This window comes from Erinaceus europaeus, chromosome 9 (genome assembly GCF_950295315.1).
Source record: "Erinaceus europaeus chromosome 9, mEriEur2.1, whole genome shotgun sequence".
Lineage (NCBI taxonomy): Eukaryota > Metazoa > Chordata > Mammalia > Eulipotyphla > Erinaceidae > Erinaceus > Erinaceus europaeus.
The window spans coordinates 14,207,834-14,230,551 of NC_080170.1; the positions used below are offsets into that span (position 1 = coordinate 14,207,834).

The 22,718-nt window shown below is 48.7% G+C and overlaps 1 protein-coding gene and 1 non-coding gene across 4 annotated transcripts in view; both read right to left on the reverse strand.

The window, feature by feature from the left end:
- Window positions 1-209: 209 nt before the first annotated feature.
- Window positions 210-22,718, reverse strand: part of GFPT2 (glutamine-fructose-6-phosphate transaminase 2) — a 40,799-nt gene continuing 18,290 nt past the window's right edge. For all 3 annotated transcript variants that reach the window (XM_060197358.1, XM_007527131.3, XM_060197359.1), the window contains 15 exons: window positions 18,661-18,719; window positions 17,858-17,992; window positions 17,085-17,146; window positions 13,776-13,855; window positions 13,194-13,311; window positions 11,386-11,553; window positions 10,819-10,910; window positions 10,623-10,720; window positions 10,257-10,377; window positions 8,750-8,907; window positions 8,493-8,607; window positions 7,839-7,966; window positions 5,299-5,466; window positions 3,056-3,217; window positions 210-1,042 (listed from right to left, as the gene is read on the reverse strand). In XM_060197358.1, the coding sequence (XP_060053341.1) occupies window positions 998-1,042; window positions 3,056-3,217; window positions 5,299-5,466; window positions 7,839-7,966; window positions 8,493-8,607; window positions 8,750-8,907; window positions 10,257-10,377; window positions 10,623-10,720; window positions 10,819-10,910; window positions 11,386-11,553; window positions 13,194-13,311; window positions 13,776-13,855; window positions 17,085-17,146; window positions 17,858-17,992; window positions 18,661-18,719 (1,709 nt within the window). In that variant the 3' untranslated portion in view covers window positions 210-997. The remainder of the gene's footprint in view (window positions 1,043-3,055; window positions 3,218-5,298; window positions 5,467-7,838; window positions 7,967-8,492; window positions 8,608-8,749; window positions 8,908-10,256; window positions 10,378-10,622; window positions 10,721-10,818; window positions 10,911-11,385; window positions 11,554-13,193; window positions 13,312-13,775; window positions 13,856-17,084; window positions 17,147-17,857; window positions 17,993-18,660; window positions 18,720-22,718) is intronic.
- LOC132540563 (U6 spliceosomal RNA) lies at window positions 10,936-11,046 on the reverse strand. The gene has a single exon (XR_009551762.1). It is a non-coding gene; the product is annotated as a U6 spliceosomal RNA (small nuclear RNA).

Consider the following 22,718-nt stretch of genomic DNA (forward strand, 5'->3'; position numbering starts at 1 on the left):
TTTGTCCTATTCTATAAACTAGTTCTCATTTTCATTCTAGAAACCTGCAGGTCACAGGTGTGGGGATAAACACCAGCGGCTACTCACCAAGCAAACTGCTCCCCCGAGAAACTGCTGAGTTCTTTATCTGGGAGCTCTCAAAATCCAGATCCACACAAAAAGTATGAGGTTCACAACAATCACCACACACAATGATGATGACAACAATAACAAGTGTACTATCTTTATTGTCTTAAAATTGCATAGTACTATGATTGTGCACGCTGTTAAAACAGAGGGCCAGGGAGCCCACTTCATACTACTCTCCTGCATGGGATATTTCAGACTATCTCACTACGGGTGCGAGCAGAGGACCAGAACACTGCCTGGGATGGGAAATGGACCAGGATCACATTACAGTCCAGGGTTGGAGAGCTGGAGGGATTTAAATGAAAGTCCTCACAGGGAGCCACTCTTTGGACAGGACTCCCAGGAGGCAGAGGAAGGAGGATGAGGAGATGGGACTTGGGAGCAGCTCAAAGAGGAAGGGAAGGGAGAAGGGAGGCCAGCGGGCAGACCCCAGTGCTCAGATCTGAGATGCACGCCTCCTGCCAGGATTCAGGGTGTCTGGGGGAGCTAGGAAGGGGCATGTGCCATCACCTCAACCACTGAAAGCCAGGTACTAGAAAAATAACTTAAAAGGCTATATAAGTGTCCTTATAAATATTCCATCTCTTCAGCCTGACTGACAGTGGCTAGAAAAAGGTTCACAGTTGCTCTGGAGAGAGCTGGCTCTATTGCACGGCAGTGGGCAAGCCCGCTCTGCTCCCCACGTGTAAACAATGATGCCCTTGAAGGCACAGAGAAACAGGGGCTGCTGTAAGCAAAGCACTTGGGTACAAGGCACATGGATGCTGGCAAGCTCAAGTCAAGACACGCAGGAGGCCTGGTCGTCCCGTGAGCGGCACAGGCCTGGAACCAGCCTGAAGGTGGTGGTGGTCTCCTTGTGCTGCTGTCCTCATTCCACAGTGACAGACTTGGCCAAATTCCTGGGGAAGTCAACCTACAAGGAAAACCCACAGCTTGTTAGGACCTCACAGAGTACAAGTGAGGGGTTTCAGCCTGTTATCTGAGTTCTTGGTGACAAGAGGTCACATAGGTCACCTGCGACTCTTGAGATAAGGCAATGGATCTGCATTCTAGAAGCTTCACTGAGCTTTATAGCATTTAACTTGTTCAATTAGTACTAAGGAGTAGGGAGGTAACATAATGGTGATGTAAAAAACTTTATGCCTGAAGATCCAATTCCCAGGTTCAATCCCCAGCACCACCATATGCTAGAGCTGAGTGGTGCTCTGGAAAAACAAATAAAAAGCTACAAGGTAACCCTCATATAGGGTTGGCACTATTTAAAGAACATGATTATTGCAATTAGAGACAGCTAACTCCAAGTGTACTATTCACTTTATTTTGGAAGGATACACATAGAATTCAGGAGACTTGTTAGCTTGACTTTGGGCTTTGGGAAAGAAATGTGGCTGCGAATGGGTGGGTGGTAGAGAGGTGGGTTTTTTTGTTTGTTTGTTTGTTTTCCTCCAGAGTTACTGCTGGGGCTCAGTGCCTGCACCAAGAATCCACTGCTCCTGGAAGCCATTTTTTCACAGTTTGTTGCTCTTGTTATTGTTGCCATTGACATTATTGGGTAGGACAGAAAAAATTGAGAGAGGAGGGGAGACAGAGAAGGGGAGAGAAAGATAGACACCTGCAGACCTGCTTCACCGCCTGTGAGGCTACCACCCCCTGCAGGTGGGGAGCTGGGGGCTCAAACCAGGATCCTTACACCGGTCCCTGCACTTCACACCATGTGTGCTTAACTTGCTGTGCTACCGCCCACCCCCTGAGAGGTTTTAAACTTTGTTTTCCCACCAGGGTTATCTGCCTGCATGACAACTCCACCGTTCCCAGTGGTCCTCTCTCTTTCTCTTTCTTAGTGATAAGAGATAAAGAGAAATAGAGAGGGATCCAAAGGAAAACACCTACAGCACTGCCTCACTGCTTCCAAAGCTTTCCCTTTGCAGGTAGAGATGGGGGCTTAAACCCAGGGCCCTTCAATTCTAACTGCCATGTATTTCATTCACAGCTCAGAAAATACATATAGTAAACAAACTGGACCAAAAATGTTTGTAAATGTTAAATCTGGGTGATAAATATGCCATCAGGTATTTCTCTGTCTGTCTCTATCCAATATATATATATATATATATATATATATATATATATATATATATATATATATTTAAACACACACACACAGAAGTAGGGACAGGTGGTGGTGCACTGAGTTGAACACACATGTTACAATGCACAGGGACCAAGGTTTGAGCCCTCAGTCCCCACCTGCGGGGGAGAAGGTTCCCAAGTGGTAAAGCAATGCTTTTTCTCTTCCTTGCTATCTTCCCTTCCCACTCAATTTCTCTTTGTCCTATTAATAAAATGGAAAGGCAACAAACAAACGAACCAAAAAAAAAAAAAAAAAAGGAAAAAAATGGCCCCAGGACAGGTGAACTCATTGTGCTGACACAAATCCCCAGAGATAAACCTAGTGGAAATGAAAAAGAAAGAAAGAAAGAAGAAGAAGAAGAAGAGAAAGAAAGAAAGAAAAAGCTTGAATTAGTGGAGTCATCATACATGCACCAAGCCCCAGTGATAAGCCTGGTATAGGAAAGATTTATTTATTTAAACTTTTATTTTGATAGAACAGAGAGAAATTGAGATGAGGGGAGATAGAGAGGGAAAGAGATAGATAGACACCTGAAGCCCTGCTTTACTGCTCCAGAAGCTTTCCCCCTCCACGTGGGGACTAGGGGCTTGAACCCAGACCCTTGTGCATGGTAATACATGCACTTAACCAGGTGAGACACCACCTTGCCCCCCTATTTTTTTTTCTTTTTAAAGAGGCTTATTTGAGATCAAACTACTTCTGTGAATAGTGATAGCTCATAGGGACTTAGGGGCTAAAAAGGTGCCTGGGTGAGGTGGGGCTCTGCTGGGCTGGGTGCTGTGGGGAAACACGTACGTCATATCCTCGGAGGACGGCCAGGTGGAAGGACAGCAGCTGCAGTGGAATGACGCTGAGGATGCCCTGCAGACAGTCCACCGTGGGCGGCAGCTCGATGGTCTTATAGGCGAACTTGGAGCTCTCTGTGTCGTCCCTGGAGCACAGGATGATCGGGCGGCCCTACAGCGGGGGCGGGGAGGGGGATGGGATATGGGGTGGATGTGGGATATCGAGCTCTGCACAGACACCCCAGAATCCCTGAGAGCACCTGTGGCAACTGCAGTCACCGTCTCTTGCTGCTAGGGTGCTGGGTGAGGTGATGTGTGCAAGTCAAAGGACAAAGGGGGTAGGGGAGGTAGACAGCATAGTGGTTATGCAAACAGACTCTCATGCTGGAGGCTCCAGAGTCCCAGGTACAATTTCCTGCACCACCATAAACTACTGCTTAGTAGTGAGTGCTCTGGTTAAAAAAAAGAGGGGGTAGGGGGTAAGGAGTAGCGCAGCGGTTAATTGCACATGGCGGGAAGCACAAGGACCAGCATAAGGATCCTGGTTTGAGCCTCTGGCTCCCCACCTGCAGGGAGGTCCCTTTGCAAGCAGTCTATCTTTCTCTTCCTCTCCTCTCTTGATTTCTCTCTGTCCTATCCAGCAATAACAACAGCTATAACAGCAACAGCAACAAGGGCAACAAAATGAAAAATAATAGCCTCTAGGAGCAGTGGATTCAGAGTTCAGGCACTGAACCCCAGCAACAACCCTGGAGGCAAAAAAAAAAAAAAAAAGCTTTGATTTATTTATTTTTACCAGAGTACTGCTCACCACTGGTTTATGTGATGCTGAGGACTGAACCTGGTGCCTCGGGCATGAAAGTCTTTTTGCTCCTGGACCCATGTTGGGGAATGAGTGTTTTGCAGACACCTACAACAGGGAGCTGAGGAATTGTGCTCATGTGTCACCAGTAATACTATCAATCATTATCCCTCCCCTCCAATAAAATAGTTTGAAGAAAAAGATAAAATAAGTACATGAATCTAAACAACAAAAATTTCAGTTGATCTTTGTCCCAAGGGAGGCAAGAGGAGGGAGGGGATCTCTAAGTCCTGGGGCTTTGCAGAGTGAGACAATTCAAGGTGAGACCTGTGGACCACACCTGGGTTTATCCCCCAGGTGGTGGGGTAGTCAATACTGCAGAATTGGGGTTCACAGCACTGGGATTTGAGGGCAGGAGCTTTGAATGATGTGACATTGGCCTGACCTTGTGATTCTGGGGACTGAGCACAGCACATGACTGGTGACTGAGCCCACCCTGCCTGCATGATAGGCCCCAACATCAACTCCAGACACTGGAGCTGGAAATGCCTGGTGAAACGTCTGTGTGTAGCTGGTGACACCCCAAGGACATGGAAGCTTTGAGATTTGGGAGCCCTGCCCTAGGAGTCTCTTCTTTTGGAAGCTCCAGATTTGTATCCTGGGTGGTAACGCTATCATGGTGACACTGTCACAGTGACTGTCTTATGCCACAAGAGCACATTTCAGTTCATGACAGACCATGTTGCAAATGGTGCCCACCCCCTCAGGTTACACAAAGCAGCCTGGGTGTGTTGGAGGCCTAGTACAATCTAGGCTTGTGTACCTACTCTGTGACAGTCCTCTTAATGATGCAACTTGCTTCTGTATACCTGTATACCTGACCATTTCCCAGACTGATATTTTTTCATTCTAAAAAAGTTCAGATCAAAGGGCCCAGGTGGTGGTGCACTTGGTTGAGCATACACATTGCAGTACATAAGGACCCAGGTTCAAGCCCCAGGTCCCCACCTGCGGGGGGGGGGGGGCTTATAACTGGTGAAGTGTTGCTGCAGGTGTCTCTCTTTCTCTTCCCCTCTTCCCACTCAACTTCTCTCTGTCTCTATCCAAAATAAATAAAATATATTTTTAAAAAATTGAAAGTTCAGATCAAGAGACAGGGAAAGGCAGGGAAAGAGATAGAGAAGCAAAAATACCACTGCACTGTTCCACCATCCACGAAGTCCCCCCACCACTGGGTGCCATAGTGCCCATGTGCCAGGGCTCAAACCTGGGGCTTCTTCCAAATGAATGACACATTTCTCTGTGGGGAGCCTCACAGTGAAGCAACAGGTGGCTGCACCGTGCTTTTCTGGCCCTCCTGTGAGCAAGTGGGTCTGGGGTTTTCCCTTCTCACTGGGCAGCAGGCGGAGGGGTGTGGACAAACACCGGAGAGGGGTGGGAGGAGCACTCACCTGGCGGGCGGTCACCTGCTGCAGTGCGTTCTGGCACTTGGTGAAGCAGGGGTCCTTCATAATGACCATGATGACAGGCATCTGCTTGTCAATCAGAGCCAGGGGCCCATGCTTCAGTTCCCCAGCCAGGATGCCCTCTGAGTGCATGTACGTAATCTCTTTGATTTTCTGGGAAAACGTGAGAGAAATGGCATCGCTGTTAAACCAGACAGATGGGGGCAGCCAGAGGGCAGACAGGGAGGTAGGGGAGGGAGGGTCTTGGAAAGCACAGTGATGAGGCCATAAAACAGGGACACACACAGGCCAGGGGCCAGAGGGAGGGCTGAAAGATGCCTGGAGAATGCCCAGAGCCCAGCATGCAGCTGGTGTTCCTAGCCCCTAGCCCAGCCCCTGGCACAGCTGTGCCCCTGGGATGGATATTCCACATCCATGCAGGAGTACCAAGGAGCCAAGCTAGGTCACGAGGGATGGATGCCTGTGTCTGGGTAGCAATGTTGTCCTGCCCATGCTGGGCAATTTGGTGGAACATTAAGACCTGGAAGCAGCAGAGGTTAGGGAATAGAGAGTAAACACTGCCCTTGGGCCCCTGGGCACTGCCCACCCTCCCTAGTCCGGGCACCCTGCCCCTAGTCCATCACTCTCTCCTCCCTGCAGCCAGCTTGCCTGTGGCATCCCTGGAGTGACAGCCTGCTGGTCACTCCTAACAGGCTGCTCCAACTTAGCCATCAAACAAACACCACACTCTAGGCTGCTGCATATGCCTGTGTTTAGTTAGGGACACCCCCTGAATTTCACGTCACTGGACTGGGGAGAGTGTCACAGAAAATATGTCCTGACTTCTCTGGAGCTATGGGTTCAGGGCTAGAAGATGTTACAGTCCTGGAGGCTCCTGGGTGACAGCTGGGCTGAGGCCTGGGCGACCACAGAGGCGCCATTGACTTGTGCCGGCAGCTAATGTCAAAGGGCCTTTCACACAGCTGAATGAGTATCTTTCACTGACAGGGGAGCTGCAGCTCAACCTCCCTCCCCCTAGGCAGCAGAGCTAATGGGGGGCTTCAGAGTGCACCTCCACCCAGCACCCTGCCACAGAGAAGCAGCAGGTCAGAATATCCATGGGAAAGAGGCTGGAAACTGGGGATTGAAAGGGAACTCCCCAGTGTGGCTTGTGAACCACTGCAACTGGCATCACCTTCCAGATGGAGGTGACAGGTGGGGGGAGCGACCACTCACTCCCACAGGAAAGCCAAGGAACCAAGCTGGGTCATCGGGGATGTCCTGGTCTGGGTGACAATGCTGTTCCACCCGTGCTGGGCAATTTGCTGAGTTTTCAAGCCCAGAAGCAGCAGGTGTTAGGGAATAAAGAGTCCAGAAGGTGGCACAGTGGATATAGCACTTGACTCTCAAGCATGAGATCCAAAGTTCAATCCCTGGCAGCACATGTACCAGAGTGATATCTGGTTCGTTCTTTCTCTCTCTCCTATCTTTCTCATTAATAGGGGGTAGACAGCATAACGGTTATGCAAAGAGACTCTCCTGCCTGAGGCTCCAAGGTCCCAGGTTCAATTCCTTGCACCACCATAAACCAGGGCTGTGCAATGCACTGGTAAAACAAAAAACAAACAAGAACCCTCATAAATAAATAAATAAATAAATAAATAAATAAATAAATGAAATCTTTTTAAAAAACAGATAAAGAGTGAGCACTACCCTTGGGCTCCCTGGCATTGCACATGCTCAGTAGCTCCCTTGTCTGGTCACCCTGTCCCCTGGTCCACCCATTTTATCAGACACTAGTAGGGGTCTCTATAGCTGCAGCAGGCTCTCATGGATTTAACAAATGCCAAAGCCCATTCCCAGGCAGGCAATACCCCGAAGAGGCTCCTGCAATTCTGCCCACATCCTCCTTGGCGATTTGGGGCACAGGGAAAATTAAAGGCCACGTGGAGCTGAGTTTGGACCTCACACCTTTCACCTGCTCTGCACAAAAAGAACTTTCTGGAAATGCCTTCACACTTTGGCGTAAAATGTGAACCATATTCACCAAGCTCTCTGAAGACACTCAGGAAGGGCCAGGTGGTGGCACACCTGGTTAAATGCTCACATTACAGTACACAAGGACCTGGGTTTCTGGCCCCCACTTTCAAAGGGAGGCTTTACAAGTGGTGAAGGAGGTCTTCAGGTATCTCTCTCCCTCTCTCTCCCTTCCCTCTCAATTTCTGTTTCTATCCAAAATAAATAATTTTTTTTTTAAAAAAAAGGGTGTTATGGAGTGTGTTGGGCCACTCCATGTGGAGCCTGGCACAGAAATACGGGGGTTTATGCTAGTGTATCCTCTCCCTTGATTCTAAAGTCTCCAGTTGGGGCTTAGTGTGTCCTCATGCATGTGGTCAGCTGCCCTCAGGCCCACCTGCTCCCAAACTCACTACCCTTCCAGCCCACCTTCTTGGGGTCTTTAGGGTATCTGCCCTGCCTGACTTTGGGTTCCCCAGGGGGTACACCATGGGTCAGTCCAGGAAGGGGGCAGGCAGAGGGGGGCTCACCAGGGCTCCTTCCAGGCATGTGGCATAGTTGTAGCCTCGCCCCATGACCAGGAGAGACCGCTGCGTGTAGAGCTCCAGGGCCAGGTCGTGGATCTTCTCATCCAACGACAGCACTTCCTTGATCAGCTCTGGTGGGGAAGGCAAGGGACAAAGCAAAGGGAAGAGCCAGTCATAGGGATCACATCAAAAGCCATGGAGCACTGTCATGGCATGCAGGACAAGGCTTTGGGGTGCTTTCAGTGCACCTGCCTTCTTGGTGTTAGTTTACAAAAGGGCTGAGTGGCCAGGAAGGTAGAGCACACAGGAAGAGGTCAGAGACCAAGGGGATCAGGTGTGTGAGCAGGTGGAGGAAGAGGGTTTGGGCAGACAGCAGAGCCAGTGCAAAGGCCCTATGGTGAAAGAGCATGGCACAGCTGACATCTGGCTAGTGAGGCAGCTCAGGGAGGGGAGGAGACTAGGATGATGTTAGAGGTCAAAGGGTAGGGGAGGCAGCTGGGACCCAGAGTGCAGGGCTGAGGAGTGTAGACTTTAACCCCAGCCCAGTAGAAACTTCCAGAGGGATCTGAGGGCCAAGGGGAGGCTTTGAGGAGAAGGAAGTGATGAGTTCTGGATCTGCCCAGAGGGAACTTACTGGGCAAGAGTTGTGGAACTTACCAGGCAAGGCTTTCAGGCCTCGGATGATCTCATGCCTTCGGTTCTGCAGTGAGAGCCGGTCTTCTGACATCATCAGGCCAAACATCACCATGGATATGAACTGGCTGGTGTAGGCCTGTGGTGAGGGGGGGGTTGGGGTGGGGCTTGGATGGTAGCAGCTCTGGCATGGTGGGTGGCACCTGCCCCAATGGCACTCAGGGAGGACCCCTGTCCCCTGCCTGCCTTCCAGCAGAGGCCGCCCAAGGGGTTCCTCCTACCTTGGTGCTGGCCACTCCGACCTCAGGCCCTGCGTTGATGTGGACTCCACAGTCAGTCTCCCGGGAGATGGAGCTGCCCACGGTGTTGGTGACGCCCACCGTCAGGGCCCCGCGGTCCTTGCAATAGCGCAGTGCCAGGAGGGTGTCTGCGGTTTCACCTGCCACACAGGGTCCTTCAAGTCAGAAGCCCCAGCCCCTGCCTCCCTGCCTCCCCGAATTTCCTCTCTGCTCTTACATGGTCACGTGCCCAGACCCTGTTCCTGTGGCATGTGCTCTCTTGTCCACTGACTGAGTTCTTATTGACACCTATGGGCACCATTATCCCTGCCCCCCTTGAGTGAAGGGGTCAGAGATGTAGTACACCAATGCCAGCTCACCCCAAGCCACATGGCCAACTAATGTTGCTCTGATGACACGAGGTCAGCTGGGTGGATGGTTACTGTGGCCAAGAAGCTCAATATGTGAGTCTCCTAGCTTTCACAGGGTTTAGAGTGTTCCATCCAGTAGACACTCCCTCTACCTTAACCCCCCGGTAGGTGCCTGAAACTATGAATAGTGCAAACTGTAAATATAGATAAGTGATATATATTTGGGCCACAGAAATAGCTCACTTGAATAGTGTGGTGCTTTGTCATGTGTATGACCTGGGTTTGAACCTGGCTCCCACTACACTGAAGGAAGCATCAGCGCTGTGGTGTCTCTCTTCACCTATCTCTGTTTCTCTATCCTTAAAAAATAAAGACACTGCATTTTCTCTTGCATTTACATACTTATGATAAAGTTTAATTCATAAATTAGGCATAATAAGGGGTCATTAATAATAATAAAATAGAATAGTTATAACAATATACTGTAGTAGAAGTTATGTTGATTGTTCTCTTTCTAGAAATATCTCATCAGAGGTCATATTTTTGGATTGAGGCCAACTGCAGGTGACTGCAACCATTATACACATTATACAAAGGACCTGGGTTCAAGCCCTGGTCCCTACCTACAGGGGAGAAGCTGCACAAGTGGTGAAGTAGGTCTGTAGGGGCCTCTCTTTCTCTCTCCCTCTTTATCTTTCCCTTCCATTTCAGTTTCTGTCTCTATCCAATGAATAAATTGACTTAAAAAAAAAAGAAAGTGAAAATTTGAATGGGGTGACAGCTTCCATGAAAACGCAAACATTCTAGAGCTCACATGGATTGTAGCACGAGGCCCTGGGTCACCTCCCTGACTCATTGCAAAATTTTGAGGAGATTTTTCCCCACTAAATAAGCCCAGTACAAATGTATGGATGCCTGGGAGTGTGGATCCTGAAGTCCTGAGCATGGGACAGCAGGGGGAGGGAGAAGTAGGGGGCAGGAGACAGCTCTGGGTGCTTGGCCCATCACCACGTGACCGGTAGTCGAAGTTAAATGATCTTACGTGAGAAAGTGTAGCATGTGGCAGGTGTATGGAGCCTAAGTGGTAGATCCCTCACCTACCTATGGGAGTCAGACTGATGCCCCTCTGAGTCCCTTACCTGACTGGCTGATGAAAAAACAAACGTCATCCCGGAACACAGGTGTGTTCCTGTCTAGAAAATCACTAGCAAGTTCCACCATCACCGGCAGCTCCGTCAGTTCCTCCAACACCTGTCGTGTCTGAAACCAATAAGAACAGGGTCCAAGGTCAGAACCTGACCTATAGCATGAGGTCAGGGACAGTGGGTGTCTAGGGACAGTCTGTGACATGGCCTTTCCATATCCAGGCTGTGAGGGGACATGGAGAAAGGGCTCCCTACTGGCTCTCATGCTGGCTCATGAGCCCTCAGAATAACACTGCAGGTGGGGTTCACACCCCCTTCCTCAGTCTGGGCACCCAGCAGGGCCCAGTGAGATGCACTCACGGCCACGGCGGCATGGTAACTGGTCCCACAGCCAATGACGATGAGCCTTCTGCAGCGTCGGATCTCCTTCAGGTGGTCCTTCAAGCCCCCCAGGAGCACTGCAGGAACACACGAGATTAATGCTGCCCCTCTCAAGATCCGCAGCTAGAGGCTGGGGCCTATGAGGGCAGAGGGAAGGACAGGGGGTAGAGGTTACCTGTGTTGGTTTCAAAGTTCACCCGACCTCTCATGGTATTGAAAACTGATTCAGGCTGTTCGAAGATCTCCTTCTGCATGAAGGCGCTGAAGCTCCCTGGTCAGATACACAAGCTGGGTCAGTGTCCACTACTTCACGAACCTGCGTGTCATCCTTGTGCAGAGGCCATGCTAATCGTCTCTGTATCATTCCATTATTTTAGTATATGTGTTGCCGAAGCGAGCTCACTAGTGTCCATTTAGTTAAATGTCACTGCTTCACTTGTTTCTCAGCTGCTAATCTAATTTGGTATCTGCAGTCTTTGAGTGCTGGTTTTTAATCCTGGAATTGCTCACTCATACCCAAAGGGTATCTGCTGGGCTCTGTCCCTCCCCATGCTCAGAGTGACAGGGCAGAGGACCACAGATCTGCTTCTGGATCCGATTGTTCTATTTCTCTGGTGTGCATAGCTGGCTAGAAGGCTGTGGAGTCCACTCAGAACAGGGTAAAGTGTCTCTGGGGATCCCCCCCACCCCCACCTAGAGCACCTGCCTCTGACGCTGCTACTCCCAGGCCCTCAGAGGACACCTGCCTTTCATGATCTGCTGTAACTCCATCTGCAAGGTTTGGATGGCTCGAGATGGGTCATCACTGGCCAAACGCTTGATCCGGTGAATGGAGAGCTTCCCATCGGCCACTGCAGCAATGTCATCATCCTCCAGGAAGATGACCCGGTTGGTGTGTTCAATGATGGCACTGGGGGAGGAAACACAGGCATTATAGCTGGTCTGCACCAGGCAGGCCTGGCACTCACCGCTTCCCGAAGGTGGGCCCTCAGGGCACTGGAGGGACAGGGACATCAAGCTGTGAGCACCCAGTCACACCTCCTTCCTGTCCCTAGACCTGTATGGGAGCCAGTCCCAGACATCATCTGCAAACATTTAAACTCATATGTCTGAGAGATAAAGTGTCATTTTCTAACCTACTATATCATATCATTGTCACACCTGACATGAAGTTATTTCTTCCTATCATCAAATATCTGGTATGTTCCAATTTCCCCTATCATCTCCAGATACCCTTTTATCATTGCTTTCATCAAATCAGGATCCAAACTTTGGAGAACACTCGGGCACCAACACACTATTCTGAAGCACCAACAGGACAGATTTTCCTTCCCCAAAGGCTTGGATGTAGGTAATGGGGCTGGTCTTTATGGAGGCATTCCAGGCTCTTCCTCCCTCCCTTCATTCTTTCTTTTTTTAAAATTTGCCAGAGCACTGTTCACTTCTGGCTTATGGTGGTGCTGGGGATTGAACCTGGGATCTCTGAGCCTCAGCCATTAAAGTAATATATATATATATGCATATGTATACATATACATATATATATATATATATATGATTTATTTATTTATTTTGCCTCCAGGGGCCTAGTGCCAGCACTACAAATCCTGGTGAACATTCCTCCCTTTTTTTATTGACTAGGACAGAAAGAAGTTGAGAGAGGAGAGTGAGATAGAGAAGAAGAAAGACAGACACCTGCAGACCCGCCTCAATGCTTATGAAGCATCCCCCCTGCAAGTGGGTAGCAGGGGATTAGAACCCTGATCTTTGTGTAGGTGGGTCCTTGCACTTAATAGTATGTGTGCTTAGTACTATGTGTGCTTAACCGGGTGCACCACCGCCTGGCACTTGGCAGGAAAGGTTTTTGCATAACCACAGTGCTATCTCCCCAGCCCTACAGTGGCTTTCAACTTCAGTAGCAAGGAAGCACGTCAGCCTCTTCTGAGTGTGCAGGTGAAATGTTGGTACTAAAACCAGGAGCAAGCCATCTTTCTCAGATTTCAGAGTCACTGTTTTATAGAGTGATGAGAACTTGGACTTGGCAGTCGATCGAACCCCAAACCCAGATCCTGGCTTGCTCTTCAAGTCAACATTTAGACTCAGGCAGAGGCAGGTGGAAGGGACCAAAGTTCTGGAATTACCTGCCCCATCTCAAGGGAGCAGTCACTTGAGCAGAACCACACTGGAGCACAGTCACAGTGCTCAGAGCTGCTCCTTCCCCACAGAAGCCAGAAATGGAGACCTTGGTGTGACATCTCCCAAGTTTAAAATCATCAGTAGTTGAGTCCATGGCTTTGTGCAGGCCCTGACCTTTGTGTGCATCTGTGGACCTAGTGAGGACCCCCAGGGCTGCGGTGATGGCTGGGCAGAGCTCTCTGAGCACAGGGCTTCTGAAATGGGTGCTGCACAGCCTGCCAGTGAGTGTGCCTTTCCTGCCCCTTGCTGAGCCATGAGAAAGCATCTTCACTGGGGGTGGGGGGAGTGAGCCAGTCACCCCAGATTATATAACCCTAGGATGGAGGAGTGGGGTGGGCAACAGGGCCCAACAACCTGGCGTCAGAAGCGAAGAAGAACTCTACAGCTTTGTTGCCCACAGCATGGAGGCAGGTGGAGCTGTCCAGCCTCTTCACCCTTGTCTTGCAGATGTTCTTCACATTCTCAATGTTGCCTAGGAAGAGGCGGGAGGCAAAGGGGAGAGCAGAGCCTGTTAAATGCTTCTGTTTGAATAACACGAAGCCAGGAGCCAACTTCCCCCCTTTGAATGTGCGTGGGAGAGATGCGCCATTTTTAGCTTTGGCTGCATCAGCCAAATCGTGCAAAAAATCCCCAAATAGCACCACAGGAGCATTTTCACGGCTGCAAATAAAACAAACCCAGTTGACGCTGAAAACCAGAGCACGGAGGCCTTTACATAATGTGTGTCCCCCAGCCTGGTGTCAGTATTTGGAAAACAGTTGTAACGAAAAACTTGTGAAAAATCAGCGTGGTCTCAGTTGCATGAAAACATCTTTGACATAGAGCCATGTTCTGGGCAACCAGGCACCTAGAATGTGGTGGTGGGAGAGGGCACCCAGGGGGAGCACCCTGCCTGTGAGGGGGCTGCCCTATGCTGGCAGGTCCTGAGAAACTCACGTGTCCGGTACAAGATGGGGACCTGCTCGGTGGAGAGCTTGTATTTGCTGCGCACGCCAATCAGCAGGGGGCTGCCTCTCCTGCAGAGACCAGAGGGACACTGCTGGGGATGGAGAACCTTTTATTTACTTATTTATTTTGATGCGACACTAAGGAGTGAACTGAGGCCCTCACACATGTGCAAGAAGCAGGTTTCTAGGGCCACTTTTAAGTTTTGTATGCTGAGAGGAGGAGAGAAGTAGAGATAGAGACAGAGATAGTAAGAAAGAAAAGAAAGAAAGAAAGGAAGAGAGGGAAGGAGGGAGGAAGGAAGAGAGAGAAAGAAGAGACAGGCAGCAAGAGGAGAAGGAAAGATGAGAAAGCACAGCTCCACCATCCACGGAGCTCCCCTATCTGGGGCTGTCCACAGTACTCCTGTGTGGTGCCCAGGATCAAGTCCAGGCCCTCACTCATGACAAGTCATGTGCTTCGCCTGTTGAGCTATTGCCCAGCCCTTGATGTGCTCTTAGCTCTGAGATGGGCTACCCACATCCAGCTGTTTTTCTGGGAGGACTGACACACTGAGACCCTGTCGGGGGGGGGGGGGAACTCTCCATGTTAGCAGATGCTCCTGAGACTTGGAGTGGGGGTCTGCAGGCTCCCCTATGCCACCTGCCTGCCCAAGAGGGCTCCACTGGTCAGACCACAGAGCCTTAGACTGAGGAAGTCATGGTCTGTGAGTCAGATCAGCAGGAACCCAGCCCATAGGCATCTACGTTGTCTGCTAATCCGACTCGCAGCAACTAAGACTATTTTCCAGCTATTGTTGACCTGTTTGGATGTCAGTGCTAATTTCTCAAACGGGTACAAAGTCTATGGCTTTGAAGGAGCTGTGAGCCCCTGGAGTATCTGAGGTGAACTTACTATTCTTATAGCTAAAAGAAATCAGAGATGACTCTGGGTAGAATGGGGTGCTGGCTTAAATAGTAATAGCAACAGTGAGAAAGCACCTTGCTGTCTAACTTCCTGGGCAAGAATTTCCCCCAACGCTCTAGTGCTGTAGGTGGGGGTTCCTGTGGCTTCTCTAGACCCTGTGGCAGATAATGCCCCCAAGGTTGCTCAAAAATTGTCCTGGAGGTTATGGAGACATCCTTCAGAGACTAGTTACAAAACAATGCTTTATTGTGCCTTCACACTGCCTTTTGTTGTTCATTAAAAATGGGAATGTCTTAATAATATTGGATTTTGAGAGGGGTCTCTAAATCTGATAGGGACCCACTGGTATTCTATGTTCTATAATTCAAAGGAATAAAATTCCAATTAAACCAGTTCCTGTCCTGGAAAAAGATAAATTCATAATACACATGTATCTTGTCCTGTCTGGATACCATGACCCTCTGTGTGGGGCAGCCTTGTCCTTTCTGGTTGCCTTTCTGATTGTCCCCAGTGTTTTTAGAATGAAGCCTGCATGTTCAACAATTTGTTTGGTTTTGTATGTTAACTCTCTTTTCAGCCACCAGGTTCCAGATGCTAGCAGGATGCGACCAGACTTCCCTGGACAGACAACTCCACCAATGTGCCTTGGAGCTCTGCTTCCCCAGAGCCCTTCTCCACTAGGGAAAGAGAGAGAGAGACTGGGAGTATGGATCAACCTGCCAATGCCCATGTTCAGTGGGGAAGCAATTACAGAAGCCAGACCTTCTATCTTCTGCATCCCACAATGATCTTAGGTCCATACTCCCAGAAGATTAAAGAATAGGAAAGCTATCAGGGGAGGGGATGGGATACGGAGTTCTGGTGGTGGGAATTGTGTGAAGCTGTACCCTTCTTATCCTATGGTTTTGTCAGTCTACTTTTTATAAATAAAAAATTAAAAAAAAAAAGAATGAAGCCTGCAGCATACCCCACAACCCCAAGGCTCCCTGAGGGTCCGTCTGTTTGTACCATGTCTAGGACAGGCACACTGAACCTAAAAGCCTTGAGTCCCACCAATATCTCCTCACTACCATGCCCTAGCTAGCTATGAGGCTTCAAAATGCCACACATGCTCTGAGTCCTTTGCCTCTGCTCACAATGTTTCTCTGCCTGCCTTCCCCACAGTGACACTGCTCTCCCAGACCCCTCCCCCGGTGCACTGCTTCCACCCCCAGAGCCTGTCACAGAATATCACCACTCTCTGCCTTGCTCTGTCTTCCTGTAGGAATGTCCGGGCCCTAAGGTCAGGACCAGGTCAGATGCCACTAGGTCCTGAGAGTCCAGCATGTAATTAGTATTCAGTAATGTTGTTGAATGGATGGTCAGATGGATGGGTGAATGGACAGATGGACATATGGCTGGCTGGATGGACAAATACATGAGTGAATAGCTGGATGGGCATATGAATGAATGGATGCATGGATAGATGGACAGATGGATACATGTTTTTTAATTATCTATTTATTTATTGGAAAGAAACAGCCAGAAATCCAGAGGGAAGGAGGTGATAGAGAAAGAGACAGAGAGGAACCTGCAGCATTGCTTCATCACTTGTGAAGCTTTCCCCCTGCAGGTGGGGACCAGAGGCTTGAACTTGCATCCTTGTGCACACCTGGTGTGCTTAGCCAGGTGTGCCACCTCCTGACCCCTGACAGATGAATAAATGAATGATGGATGGATGGAAGGATGGAAGGATGGATGGATGGATGGAAGGATGGATGGATGTTAAGTGGATGGAGGATTAATCCAGCATAATATAGAATAACAGTTGGCACTCACACACCCACTTGTGCAAATCCACACAGCATTCCCCAGGGCTCTAAGAATGTGAGCTGACCCATGAGCTGACTCTCAACTGATTCCTAGGGGAACCCTTGACATGAAAATGACAAAAGCTTTGCGGTCTGGGCCTTCAAGGCCTCTTCTTATTGGTTCAAATCAACGTTTGTTCCTAGTTTGATGCTCATGCGATGGTCTGCATTTCCTAAAGGGAGATAAGGGGCTGGGGGCGTGTCTCAGATTACAGTGGTCTTCAGTCTCTGTGAAAGTTAGATCTGTCTTTGCTCTCCAATTGTGTGTATATATATATATATTTTTTTTTTTCATTTGAAGATGTGATGACATCTACAAAACCAAAGAAATCAAATTAACAACTTCCTGGCTTCCCTTCTAAAACTCTGATGTGCTGCTCACAGAGATGGTGGGGCCCCTCTTCTCTGGCTAAGCTGTGACTGCCCTTTAGACTGAAGGCCACCTCCCAGCTTACAGGGGGCCCTACACCACCCTTGTGCCTTCTGCCCAGTGACTTGGCTTTTCTGGATTTGCTACTGATGCTGCCAGTGTGTTCTGTCTCACCTCGTGGCTACAGCTTCTCCCGGATAGTGGATACTTTTGAAAACCAGAGCGAATGCACCTTCCTGGAAACACAAGAAAAGCAGTGAGGTGGCTCAGCTGTGGCTGACCACAGGTATCCTGGCTGGCAGGTCCCCCTTCCCCCGGCTTCTTCTCACCAGGAGCATCCCAGGGCCACTCACTCAGGCTGGGGTCAGGAGGGGAAAGTGGCCTTTACAAATCAGCCTGTCACCTAGGAACGTTCAAGTTGGTGTCCTGCGGCTGCTATAACAAATGGGGCTCCCAGCTTGCTTTGCCTCTTTTCTTTTGGAAAGTTTAAATGTTGGGAACACCTCCCCAGGATGGCACTTGCAAACTTCAGCAGCATCTTCAACCTGAAGCCACATGGGGCTCTTTTTGGAAAAGGAAGGGAAGCGTTTCTGTGCTCAGTCCTACAGACAGGGGAATGCTTAGCTCTTTGGGGCCTGCTGGAGGCCCTGGCACTTGGGGAATGCTAATTTTAAACCCCCGGGCACTGTATCACTGAGCTTGGCAAACATGGGGCCTTGGGTGTTTGTTCCTAGAGTTCCAAAACACTGGTGGATTTGGCCTGGATATGCAGGTCTGGGACCAGCCATATGTACTCCCAGACTACCTAGGGTTGTGATCAATCAGAGCAGGCTGGGCAGAAGGGAGTAGAGGATTGTGCACCAGAATTTAAAAAGAAAAAGCATTTTTATTTTCAAAAAAGGGGGGAAAATGCAGGATGATTTGGATGGGTGGGGCTGGCAACTCACCAGCTGCTGAATGACCCTCTCTACCAGGGTGGAAAACGTCACGTCCTCCGTTTCTTGGTTGTCGAACACGTATTTGATCAGCTTGGCGATGGTCTCCGTATCAGTCTCTGACTCAAACTCGTAGCCTTTGCTTTCCTGGAACGGCAGGGTGAACACTGCATGCCAGAGAACAGCGGCTTTTACGCAATGTTGGCCTGGCCAGCTCTCTGCCTGGCTGCACTCGGAGAACCAGGAGCACAGGGAAGGGAACTGACGAGAGCCTTCTGCCAGGCTCGCAGGGCTCAGCAAGGCTGAGTCATTCCGGGGTGGTTTGACATCATCAGCCTGCCTGGGATGCTGGCTCTTGCCTTCTAATCTAGATGTTGCAAAATAACAATGGTCGGAACCATCAGGTGGGTTGGAGTCGAATCCACCCTCATCCCCACCGACACCACAAGTTTTTTCACACTCAGACACTCACTGTCTGCTTCCACAGTCTATATTCCTTGGGGTGTATGACTCGCTGCATTTTAGTGCAGATACTTTAACCAAAGGAAGTTCATTCTTTGGGGGTGTTGTGATTCCACACAGTGTCCCACCCCCCCTCACCCCAAGCTAATTCTGAAATATTTCCCTTTCTCCTCTTCTCAAATCTAGAGATGAGGCTTATTTATGTCTAGTGCAGCGATTCTGCCCAGAATGGGTCTATTTCAGTTCTGCCTTCATCTCTGAGGGGAGTGAGCTAGTTGGCAAGACTGGGGGAGTTGGGGGGGCAGTCCCACACAGGGTGGGGGCTTCCCGGGTGGAGTGGGGAGGGTTCTTACCAGAAACTTCCGCAGGTCTTTGTAATTGGTGATGATTCCGTTATGGATAACGACAAATTCTAGAAGAAAAATTCCCATCAGGAGAGAAAGGCTGTGATGAGGTGACTTTCCAGTCAGACCCACAGCCAAAGGATGTGACAGCTCTCACACTCTGCTCTGGCAAAGGCTTCAGCCAAGCAAGCTTTGTGCTTGGTGATTAGATGTGACATCTGCTGTGACTTGCCATTTAAATGGAAGGAAACACACACTTCACCTTACACAGGACCCGGTTCAAGTTGCAGTGCTGTGATGTCTTTCCCTCGCTCCCTCTGTCTCTGTCTGAAAAAGCCAATCCTGCCAATGTTCATGTCCAGCAGAGAAGCAATTACAGAAGCCAGAACTCCTTCCTTCTGCACCTCAAAAATAATCTTGGTCCCTACTCTCAGAGGGAAGTGTTAGGGGATGATAGCCACAGGCTCTGAATTCCAGTTCCACCAGGACTCATAATGTTTGTGACCAGGAATTTTTTTTTTCTAACACTGAAAGGGAAGAGAACCTGGAAAACAGTAGAGGAAGTGAGGTACTGATTTGAGTATCTGAGAGGGAAGAGGAAAAAAGGAAGGACATTCTGAAATAGTGTGACTTAGAATGGAAGTGAATAAAAATGGACAAAAATATATAGATAGATTGATTGATTTAGATATATTGTCAACCCGTATCTATAACCTTGGGAGAACTATTGCAGTCTCTGTCAGAGGGGGATGGACACAGAACGCTGGTGATGGGAATTATATCCCTATCATCTTATAATTTTGTAAATCAATATTAAATCACTAATAAAAATATCAAACCAAGGTAGTGAAGCCTTGGCTATGACAAAAAAAAATTTTTTTTTTAATTTTTACTTTAAATTGATCGATTTTGTGGCTGGGGAAATAGCTTGGCTGTTAGAATGCAAGACTCATAGGACAGAGGCTTCTAGTTTGATCTTCCAAACTGCATATACCAGTTCATGCCAACTGGTTTCTCTCTCGAAACTCATTTGAAACTCTCTTAGATGAAACAAGTACAGTGAATCTTAAATTGAGAGGGGAAGGAGAGGGAAGCAGGTGGTGGCACACCTGGTTGAGTGCATATGTTACAATGCACAAGCATCCCAGTTCAAGCCCCTGGTCCCCACCTGCAGGGAGAAAGCTTCACAAGTGGTGAAGTAGGGCTGCAGTTGTCTCTCTGTCTCTCTCCCTCTCTATCTTCCCCTTCACTTGATTTCTGGCTGTCTCTATCCAATAAATAAATAAAGACAATAAAAAAAATTAAAGAGAGGAAAGGGAGAGACATCTGCAGCACTGCTTCATCACTCATGAAGCATTCCCTTTCAGGTAGGTGGGGAGCAGAGGATTGAACCCAGGTCTTTGTGCATGGTAACATGTATGCTCAACCAGGTGATCCACCACCTGGCCCCCAAATCCTGGTTTTCTAAGAGGAAGAAAATCCACTGGTCCAGGCATCTCAGTGCTCATCCACTTTCCTGGGTAGCCATGAGGTCTCCTCATTCAGGACCCTGCCTGCAGCTGCTACTTTTCCCACCCCCACACTCCACTCCTCCCACACCACAGCTTCTTCCCTCTGCTCCCCCACACAGGAGAGGCCCCTTGACCGAGTCTGGGAGGATGAGGAGTGTCAGCCTTAGTCACCACTGCATCTATATTTTTATGAGTAGCTGGATGAATGAATAACTTGAGAGAAAGCTCTGAAATCAGCCCAAGAGCTTTACCAAATAAGAAATCCCCTCTCTCCCTTCAGCCTAGGTGACAAAAAAAAAAAAAAAACCGTCTTTACAATCCCACTGCAGAAGCAATGCTGTTTGTGTGGCTTCAGGGAATAAGCCCAGGGTCTGTGCATATGTGCATATGTGACATCACTGCTGAGAAGTCTCCCTAGGCACTTTTTTTTTCTCTTCATTTTGTTAAAGTGAGAGCATGGGGGTTGGGGGAAGACACCACAACAACATTCCACCAAGCCTGGAGCTTTCCCTGTGCTGTTCATGGTGCTCCCGTGTGGTGACTGAGCACAAACTGAAGGCTTCACTCATGTTAAGGAATGCACCCTACTGGGGGGAACTATCTCTTGGGCCCTCTTTATTATCTTGGAGACTCAATAACTCCACCATGATGTGTCTAGACGCTGGGTGGTCTTCATAAATATTGACTGTCATCCAGCAAACCTTTGGCTCTCCAATTCAAGGCTTTATCTTTTAGAATCTATTCCTATGTTTTTTCTTTACTTTTACTATCTCTCTCTCTCTCAACAATCTATTATTTATTTGTGTAAGGAGGCCTCATACAATATAACACCTGAATAAGAAAGGCCATTATCAGGGATGAGGGTTATGTAAAAAGACTTTCATGTCTGGGGCTCCAAAGAAAGACCACTCTTCCTAGATGTGTTGGTCACAGCTGGAAATAGCTACAGTTTCTAGTATTTTACTATCTCATTTTATTATTTTATTTTATTTTATTTTTTGTTATCACAGGGTCTTCACAGCTCCAGGATAACTTTTTCAGATAGACACACAGAGAGAAAGATAGCACAGCAACAAAGCTTCCCTCACTGGGCTTGAACCTGAGTCATGCCCACAGCAAAGCAGGTGCTCTATTCAAGTGAAGTGTCTTGCTCACCTGGCTCTAGTCTCTTTTATGGGATTTATCTGCCATTCATTTGCCTGTTGCATCTTCATTAACTACCCTCAGGGCCACCCCTTCCCTATTATTTTTTCTTATCTATTGTGACACTGTTACAGGTTTTCTTTTAAATGAATTATTGTTATTAATTTTAACCAGAGCACTGCTCAGCTTGGGCTTACGGTGGTGCTGGGGATTGTGATGCTGTTTCTTGACACTGTTTTCCTGACCCAGTCACAGTTTCTCATGAAGGCCAGGAAGGTGACTCAGCAATGGAGTATGAGGTGCTGGACTCAGGGATGGCACAGCATTAAGATAATAATAATAATGATAATATACTAATAATATCATCATCTGATCATTAAGTTATTCCCTAGATTTTGCATTTTCTTTGCAAAGGAAAACAAACTAACAAAACACCCTGTGTAACGATATTGCGCAAAGCTGTGCTGAGTGTGTGTCTTCCTTAAACACATGTTCCTCGCCTCTCCCAGATGAGCTGCTGGGGAAATGTTATGAATTTCTCATTTCCCCTGGTGTTTTCTACTCCGTTACTCAGCCTGAGTCAGGGCAGACATTGCCAAGTCTGGGTGTGTGTATGTGAAGGGAGGGTAGGGGGTGGATCTCCATGGCTCCTTCCTCTCTGCTTTGGGAAGTCATCCCATCATCTTGTACACTAAAGTGGGGAGTTCAACTTATCACCTGGTGGGACTAGAGGTGGTGGCTGGTGGGGCAACATCTCAGGGCACATGGGAAAGTGTTTCCTAGCCAGCCCTGTTTCTGGGACCAGTCTCTGCATGTGCACACACACACTCCACCCTCCATTTAGCCAGCTGTGTGTTGTGGTCCTCCAATCATGGCTCTACTGTCTGGTTTCTTTCATATATATATATATATATATATATATATATATATACACTTTATTTACTTATTTGATAGGACAGAGAGAAATTTAGAGGGAAGGGGGAGAGAGAGGGAGAGAGACAAAGAGACATGGCTCCTGAAGCTTTTCCTTTACAAGTGGGGACCAGGGGCTTGAATTCGAGTCCTTGTGTACTTAACCACATGTGCCACCATCTGCCCCCCCCCATTTTTTTGTTATCATTATTTATTTTTTGGATCGATAGAACCAGAAATTGAGAGGATAGGGAGATAGAGAGGGAGGGAGAGAGAGAGAGAGAGAGAGAGAGAGAGAGGGAGAGAGAGACCTGCAGCCCTGCTTCACCACTTGCTAAGCTTCCCCCCTGCAAGTGGAGGCCATGGGCTTGAACTCAGGTGCTTGTGCATTGTAACATGTGCGCCACCATGCCACCACCTGGTCCCCTGTCTGGTTTCTGGGTACAAGATGTCTCAGGACAGCTCTAAGGAGCAGATCACAGTGAATCCAACCTCACTGCC